This window comes from Salmo trutta, unplaced genomic scaffold (assembly GCF_901001165.1).
Source record: "Salmo trutta unplaced genomic scaffold, fSalTru1.1, whole genome shotgun sequence".
Classification (NCBI taxonomy): domain Eukaryota; kingdom Metazoa; phylum Chordata; class Actinopteri; order Salmoniformes; family Salmonidae; genus Salmo; species Salmo trutta.
Genome location: NW_021823509.1, coordinates 829,995 through 839,205, shown reverse-complemented (window position 1 = coordinate 839,205; position 9,211 = coordinate 829,995). Strand labels below are relative to the sequence as shown.

Sequence of the window (9,211 nt, the reverse complement as noted above, 5' to 3'; positions counted from 1 at the left end):
AAGCACAATTGAAGAGTGGGAGTGATGTTGTAGACACTATGTCGCTCTGGATTAGAGCATCTGCTAAATGATTGAAATGTAAATGTTGAAAAATAAATTGAGCGGCAATAAAAGAGAAAATAGATGGACATGGTCTGATTGTTTCAGAAAGTTTATGGAAGATGTACACAAGAAGAGTTTACAGAGCAAATGTACAGAGAGAGAAAGAGAATGATGACAGACCCAACACAACGATCACCTATTCATTCACCCATGCCCTCCCTCCAGACCTTACTCGTCGATCACAGAGAGAGAAGGAATAGGATGGTAGGTGAGGTGAGGCAATACTGGATGGAGAAAAGAGTACAGTTGGAGAGAAAACATTATGGAAACATTATGAAAGCGTTATTCAGTGCTGTGTGTGTTGTCTATCTACAAAGAAGATTTGGTTCCTACTGTACAGTGTAAGGCACTGAAGATAACTTACTGTAGATGAGGTGTGAACTCACGCACTCACGCACAAGCACACACACGTAGCAAACACACACGAACACAACACACAGACACAGAGGAATGTCTCACTGTCATGCCAGTAAACCCATCCCTGATGAGGTTGGTGACCCTCCACTCCAAAATGAGCTGGGGGATGCAGGTGGAGGTCAATGAGAAAATGGCAGCTGATGACATCATAATGAAGGCTGTATTGGCAAGCGGAAGAAGGCGGAGCTAGAAAATGAACCAAGAACGTTCCAGTGCCATTTGTGAAATAATGTGACTTGTGACACTACTTCTAACCGGGGTCTGTTCAGGAGGGTGCAAATGTTACAGAAAACATTCAGATAGAAATGCATCAAGTAGAGCGGATATGCTTGTCAGTCTGACAGAAAAGGGTGTCGTGTCAGCTCTATTCATTACATTTCTATCTGTTCTTTTCCAGAACGTTTCACCTCAGCGGAACGTACCCCCTGCTCTGCCCCCCCCCCCCCCCACCCACGTAGACTCTCTCACCCTGACCTTTGACCTCTAACCCTTTGACCCCAACACACACGCATGCACACACCTAGTGCTGTACAAGGGGAGACCACACCACTGTATGGTTTGAGATACATACAGATGACTTTTGGCAGCACTACTGTACCTGCACATGAAACCCCTTTAGTTTGTTAGGAGAGCCCTTATTTCTGGTTCAACACACACTAGCCTCACACACCAATCATTTACATCATTTCACAAACGCACAACAGTTGATTGATTGAGTGAATGGGCTTGGATTGGCTTTCGGAGGACGTCTGTTGTCTCAAAGAGGAGGAAAAAATGATAGAGAGAACGAGAGACAAACGGATGAGTCGATCAAGAAGTCACATCAGAAATAGAAAGGAAAGACAAAAAAGAAATGGATAGGAACGTAGGATGGATGAATGATTGAGAGTAAACTAGAAACTTCCTAAATCCTCCTTTTCACAAATCTTCTGGATTTTTTTTTTTATAAACAAAATAAACCCCTTAAAATGGTCATTCATTTTATAATGGTTGGAGCACACAATCCACACAACATGCTTTAATTCAACGGCAGTGTTGTGTGTCGATGTCGGCCATTTTGGATCCGCAGTTACAATTCTGGACAAGCATGTTGGTGTTGTTGAGCCGAAATGGAATAGTCAGTTTCCTGCCTGATCAGCGGACACCCACAGTGTCAAGTGCAAGTAGTTTTCAGCGGCAGATTCATGATGAATGGTAGGTGGTCTGTAATGGAGGTTAAGGGGAGAAGGGAAGACATTACAAATGCCCATGCCAGATAACAAACCATACAGAAACTCAAACCCTAGGCCTATATTTTTTCATGTGATTTTATAAATGTATATCATATTATATGATATAACTGACTAACTGCCTTAGCGTGCCTATTATATAGTGTAGATTCTATCTATCTAGCTATCTATCTCTAGAGACACCTGAGAAGTAAACAAATCATTGCCTTTTCGCCCCTGTAATTACAGTATCTCACTACACTGTGTGAAACTGGGCGAAGGAGATCCCCAAAATGGCCGCCATATCAAAAGTAGTTTCCATTGCCCTCTCTTCCTGCGCTTTACTAAATGTTCCAACCAACTAAGCAAAGCCCAGTCCCTACTGCCTTGCTCCCAACTGCTACCTGCCCACAGACAGCGACTAGGACTCTTTAAGGCGTAGTGTGGTTGATGTTGATCAACCACAGGAGGGGCCGAGGGGGATGGTGAGGGGCGAGCTGGGAAGGGTAGATGTGACTCTGAAAACAGAAGGCACTGAGGCACTGGGGTTTCTGGGTAGATAAACAACCCTCTGATGTAGGTACACCACTCTGATGTAGGTCCCCCCTCGCTCTCTGGACCTACCTATACGGAGGGCAGGGGTGGTATATGTAGGTCCCCCCCCCCCCTCTCTCTCTGGACCTACCTATACGGAGGGCAGGGGTGGTATATGTAGGCCCCCCCCTCTCTCTGGACCTACCTATACGGAGGGCAGGGGTGGTATATGTAGGCCCCCCCCTCTCTCTGGACCTACCTATACGGAGGGCAGGGGTGGTATATGTAGGCCCCCCTCTCTCTCTCTGGACCTACCTATACAGAGGGCAGGGGTGGTATATGTAGGCCCCCCCCTCTCTCTGGACCTACCTATACGGAGGGCAGGGGTGGTATATGTAGGCCCCCCCCTCTCTCTCTGGACCTACCTATACGGAGGGCAGGGGTGGTATATGTAGGCCCCCCCCCCCTCTCTCTGGACCTACCTATACAGAGGGCAGGGGTGGTATATGTAGGCCCCCCCCTCTCTCTGGACCTACCTATACAGAGGGCAGGGGTGGTATTTGTAGGCCCCCCCCCTCTCTCTCTGGACCTACCTATACGGAGGGCAGGGGTGGTATATGTAGCCCCCCCCCCTCTCTCTCTGGACCTACCTATACGGAGGGCAGGGGTGGTATATGTAGGCCCCCCCCCCTCTCTCTGGACCTACCTATACGGAGGGCAGGGGTGGTATATGTAGCCCCCCCCCCCCCCTCTCTCTGGACCTACCTATACGGAGGGCAGGGGTGGTATATGTAGGCCCCCCCTTCTCTCTCTGGACCTACCTATACGGAGGGCAGGGGTGGTATATGGGATTGGACAGCTTGGGAGAACGATAGAGGGAGCAGGAGAGGACAAAACACTGCAGGAGGGTAAAAAATAAAGGAAAGATGTGCTATGAAGGATAAGGATATTGTGAGTGATTGTGCAAAAGCAAAACGATGTGGGCATACCCTCTATCTATATACTTCTATCCATCTATATTAAAATGTTGTATATACACTATCTGACACTATATCTGACCCATAGAAATATAATCTGTAGATATGCCATCATTGACTTGAATTGGGAGGCCTGTTCTACACATTCTATTTCTATGCGCTCACTTACGTATTGTTATTTATTTATAATGGCACAACTACTCTGCACTATAATGGTAAAGGAGAAATGAATGTTGGATAGATCTGCATAGAGTTTGTAGTGGGATATTGTGTGGAGCTACAGTGACAAAGTGCAATTTGAATCTGTGTAGCTGATTTCAATGGAGAGTTTCTGAGCTCTAGCTTCGTAGCTAGAGTGTTTGAAGTAAATAAAAGTATGTTTTTCTCTCTATAATATATAAACTTTTATATCTCTATATAGTATCTATCATTTTACGAGTTTTACGAGTTATGAACTGCAATCATAGCAAAATAAATATGTTTTAATCCAAAACATCTGGATACAATCATGTTAGCTAACCTCTCTAAAGAATGCTCTAGAATGTACTAGAGCTTCTAGAGTCTAGACTAGAGTTTCTAGAAAGTCTTAGAGATTCTAAAATGTTTCTAGAATGTTCTCCTCTGGCTTGGTAAAGCAAGCAGCTCAATGCTAAACATGTGATGGAGAATCAGAAAGACAGAGAGACTAGACAGCTAGTGGAGAGCTCTTGGGGATGTGAGGTGGAGCTCGTTCACACCATAGAGGTAGAAAGAGGGCTCTAGGTGGATATAACCCGGTATAAGTCCTCTTTCTAACTCTATGGTTCACAGCCAGCTGTAAATCAGATACTGTGTGGAGGTCTGACGGTTGGTTGGTTGGCCGGTTCATTTGGCTATGACTGGGGCGCACTCAGCAGGACACAATGTTTTTGGAACGCTCAGATTAAAAAATGCTATTTAGAACAAACATGCATCTCTTACACGTAGAATGAAGAACCATGTCGGCTCTGTTAATGACATTTCTATCTGCAACGTTTGACAACATTTGGCTACTGAACGTGGCCCCGGTTCTCTGTCTACCACTGAGGGGGGACCTATCAGAGGTAAAGAGCTGCGTTACACAACGCTACACAGTTCTATCTGTGTTGCTCACAATCACAATCCGACCTCTAACCCCTCCCTGAAAAGTTTATGCGTGTTGCATGTATCGGACCCGGTTAAAGGCGTTTTGGAACAGTTTTTGAACAGTTTGGGAACAGTTTGAACAAAACCCAAGGAAAATAAACGATGAAAACTAGATGACACAGCAGATTGAAACTCCAAAAAACATGACAACAGATCTACGGCAAACAACTATCATCCTTCATCGTTTAGCGTTTAGCGTTGACATTGATATCAGTATTTATAGGACTATCATCATTATTAACAATACAAATCAATTATTTAAAGAGGTTGAAGTTTTCTCTCTCCTCATAGCTCTCTCAATTCTTCCTTATTCCTCAAAACAACTTAGGAATATCTTAGTACAACAGGAATATCTTAGTAAAATTTAGGAGTATCTCAGGAACATAGGAGTACTTTCAAGATAAGAAAATGGTAGCTTTAAAACCCTATTGGGCAGAAATCAACCTTAAAAAAGGTTGTCCATCGGATCCTTAGGGTGATATAGAACAAATATTTACTCAATAAACAAACGCATGATGATAGACAGAGTCAGAGAGAGAGAGAGAGAGAGAGAGTCAGAAAAAGAGAACTTCTTCAATCAAAACCTAAAATGTAAATGTTCTATAAACCCAATATGCCCCCATATCCCCAACAGTAGATTTTCTCTCTAGGTATTTTTTTGTTGTTAAATTCCTTCATGCATCATAACGGATTAACAGAGGCTTGAGCGAATGCAACAGAAGAACCAAGCGCCAATGTCCAAGAAGAAGAACTAGAAGAAGAAGAAGTAATCGATAGAAGAAATACTGAAGAAATCGTCTTTTCCCTCCCTTCCCTTCTTTCTTTCCTCCTCCCATCACTTTCCTTTCCTGTCCTTTCTTTTTCGGCAGGATGGAGGAGAGAGGAAGGGGGAGAGAAGATAGTGGGGGCAAACAAACTACGCCCCCTAAGGGTCCATAACTCTGCCCCCAGCCCCTCCCCTGTAGCCCCACCCACCAGAACAGGAAGTGATATCACACTAGGCCCCACCCACAGGAAGTGAGGTCACACCAGGTCCGTCGTCAGCATTTCGTGAGTCTGTAACAGTAAACAGGAGATGATAAAACTCATCAAATATCAGCCAGCTCTGTCATTGGCTGGTTTTTGCAGTAGAGGCGGAGCTTCCTGGTTCTAGATCGGTCCCTTTAAGGAAAGTTTAAGTTAAAGTGGTTGTTCTCCCTTTTTTTCTCCTCTTTTTTTTCAAAGTTTGTTTTCTGTTCTTTAGTCTTCAAGTTAGATTTTTCTGGAGGCATAGCTTGGCGTGTATAAGGATAGGGGGTCCTGGCATGGGTTTTTCTGGAGGCATAGCTTGGCGTGTATAAGGATAGGGGGTCCTGGCATGGGTTTTTCTGGAGACATAGCTTGGCGTGTATAAGGATAGGGGGTCCTGGCATGGGTTTTTCTGGAGACATAGCTTGGCGTGTATAAGGATAGGGGGTCCTGGCATGGGTTTTTCTGGAGGCATAGCTTGGCGTGTATAAGGATAGGGGGTCCTGGCATGGGTTTTTCTGGAGACATAGCTTGGCGTGTATAAGGATAGGGGGTCCTGGCATGGGTTTTTCTGGAGGCATAGCTTGGCGTGTATAAGGATAGGGGGTCCTGGCATGGGGTTTTCTGGAGACATAGCTTGGCGTGTATAAGGATAGGGGGTCCTGGCATGGGTTTTTCTGGAGGCATAGCTTGGCGTGTATAAGGATAGGGGGTCCTGGCATGGGTTTTTCTGGAGGCATAGCTTGGCGTGTATAAGGATAGGGGGTCCTGGCATGGGTTTTTTCTGGAGACATAGCTTGGCGTGTATAAGGATAGGGGGTCCTGGCATGGGTTTTTCTGGAGACATAGCTTGGCGTGTATAAGGATAGGGGGTCCTGGCATGGGGTTTTCTGGAGACATAGCTTGGCGTGTATAAGGATAGGGGGTCCTGGCATGGGTTTTTCTGGAGACATAGCTTGGCGTGTATAAGGATAGGGGGTCCTGGCATGGGTTTTTCTGGAGACATAGCTTGGCGTGTATAAGGATAGGGGGTCCTGGCATGGGGTTTCGTTGTTTTTCTTTTTTAAACATGTCCGTCTAGGTTAGACCAAGAGCAGTGTTAGCTAGCTAGCGTTTAGCTGTTAGCTCCTAACACTTATCAGGCTAGTAGAATAGAATGACAGAACAGCAAGAGCACCCAGGTTTAGCTTAACTTAACTAACCCACCTATCTCCTAAACAGTCTGGGAGAGGGGCTTTATTTACCATTCATTGGTCACTTGTAACTTAGTATACATGCTCCTCCCTTCCTTTCATTCTTTTGTTCTTTCTTCCCTCTCCACACCTCCGTCAGCACCTCTCCACACCTCCGTCAGCACCTCTCCACCATCCCTCGGTCCACTCCCCCCTGGGCACGCTGAGAACTCTGGGTATGGTAGTTGAGACAGAGGAGAAGAGGAGAGGTGCGTAGTTCTGCCTTACAGCGGTCTCTCTTTGTCATGTCTGCTCTGAGTTTAGAGTCTCACACACCCACACGCTGTGCCTCCTCTCCTCTAACCATCCCTCCATCCCTCATCATTCCATCCAAGCCTGAGTCTCAGGTGTAGAGGTAGAGAGATGGAGAGACTTCTCCTAAATTCTCCTCTCCTCCTTTCCTTTCCTCACCCCCTTCTGCATCCCTTTACCCTTCATTCAAGTCTGCATAACGAAGAACAGATGACGGGGAGACGGAGAGACTCCTCTCCTCCCTCCTTTTCCTCTCTTCCTCTCCTCCCTCGTTCTTCTGTTCCTTCGCTGTGCTAGCACCAGTCGTCCTCGTCCGTCTCGCTGTAGGGTTCGTGCAGGCCCTTCCGGGGGCCTCTGGGGCCTCCATGGGGGACCCGGTGATGAGGGGGGGACCGGTGGGGTGGTCCCCCTGAATGGGGGTGTTGATGTGGGGGCCCTCGCCGGTGCGGGGAGGGCGAAGACGAGCGGTAACCGTTTGGGACTCGTCGGGGGTGAGGGGGAGCAAGTGGAGGTGGTGGGCCCACGCCACCCCCGTGCCGGGCAGTCCTGGGGGAGCGTGGGTGCGGGTTGCCGTGCGGGTGGGGGTTGCCGTGCGGGTGGGGGTTGCCGTGGGGATGTGGGTTGCTGAGGCTCTGCTCGTAGGCGGGTGGCTCATGCTGGCGCTCGTACTCGCAGTCACGCTCATAGAATGGGCCGCCCTCGCTCTCCAGACTATCCCCGGGAGGGGGACCGCTCCAACGCCCGTGGCGGGGGGACCGGGGGGATCCATGGTGGGGCGGAGGTGAACGAGACCCCGACTGGTGTCGGGCCGATCTCGGAGACCCGTGCCTCGACCCTCCGTGCTCAAGCGGGGAAACGTGACGTGATGGCGGGCGGTGATACCCCCCTCCGTCGTGCTCCGGGGGGGAGAAGTGTCGGGGGGAGGGGGAGCGGAGTCGTCCAGGGGGACCTGCTCCGTAGGTGGGCTTGGGGTGTCGTATGGCTGGGGAGTAGGTGACGTGGGGGCGTGGCACGGCGGGGGTCTGGGGCAGCTGGCGGCGCCCGCGGCGGGGGGTGGAGGTACCGGACGTGGAGGGGACGGGGCTGCCACTCACCGAGCTACTGCCCTACAGCAAATATGGCGACAAGGCAAATCAAAAAGCACCACAAAATTAACCAACCACAGCCAACCACAAAGGAACCACGACCACACCGACCAGAGAGAAAGAGAGATTAGATAGAGAGGAGACACACAGACACAGAGCGAGATGGACAGAGATAAAGAGAGAGGAGGAGGGGGATAGATATAGGTAGATAGACAGAGATAAAGAGAGAGGAGGAGGGTGATAGATATAGGTAGATAGATAGGCAGAGATAAAGAGAGAGGAGGAGGGGATAGATATAGGTAGATAGATAGGCAGAGATAAAGAGAGAGGAGGAGGGGGATAGATATAGGTAGATAGACAGAGATAAAGAGAGAGGAGTAGGGGGATAAATATAGGTAGATAGATAGGCAGAGATAAAGAGAGAGGAGGAGGGGATAAATATAGGTAGATAGATAGACAGAGATAAAGAGAGAGGAGGAGGGTGATAGATATAGGTAGGTAGATAGACAGAGATAAAGAGAGAGGAGTAGGGGGATAAATATAGGTAGATAGATAGGCAGAGATAAAGAGAGAGGAGGAGGGGGATAGATATAGGTAGATAGATAGACAGAGATAAAGAGAGAGGAGGAGGAGGGGGATAGATATAGGTAGATAGATAGACAGAGATAAAGAGAGAGGAGGAGGGGGATAGATATAGGTAGATAGATAAACAGAGATAAAGAGAGAGGAGGAGGGGGATAGATATAGGTAGATAGATAGACAGAGATAAAGAGAGAGGAGGAGGGGGATAGATATAGGTAGATAGATAGACAGAGATAAAGAGAGAGGAGGAGGGGATAGATATAGGGAGATAGATAGACAAAGATAAAGAGAGAGGAGGAGGGGGATAGATATAGGTAGATAGATAGACAGAGATAAAGAGAGAGGAGGAGGGGATAGATATAGGTAGATAGATAGACAGAGATAAAGAGAGAGGAGGAGGAGGGGGATAGATATAGGTAGATAGATAGACAGAGATAAAGAGAGAGGAGGAGGAGGGGGATAGATATAGGTAGATAGATAGACAGAGATAAAGAGAGAGGAGGAGGAGGGGGATAGATATAGGTAGATAGATAGACAGAGATAAAGAGAGAGGAGGAGGGGGATAGATATAGGTAGATAGATAAACAGAGATAAAGAGAGAGGAGGAGGGGGATAGATATAGGTAGATAGATAGACAGAGATAAAGAGAG

General features: G+C 47.6%; 1 protein-coding gene across 1 annotated transcript in view; it reads right to left on the bottom strand.

The window, feature by feature from the left end:
• Positions 1–4,593: 4,593 nt before the first annotated feature.
• The window catches only part of LOC115191199 (voltage-dependent P/Q-type calcium channel subunit alpha-1A), a 120,319-nt gene continuing 115,701 nt past the window's right edge, over positions 4,594–9,211 (bottom strand). Inside the window, exon 54 of the mRNA XM_029749139.1 lies at positions 4,594–8,000. Within this exon, the coding sequence (XP_029604999.1) occupies positions 7,188–8,000 (813 nt within the window). The 3' untranslated portion in view covers positions 4,594–7,187. The remainder of the gene's footprint in view (positions 8,001–9,211) is intronic.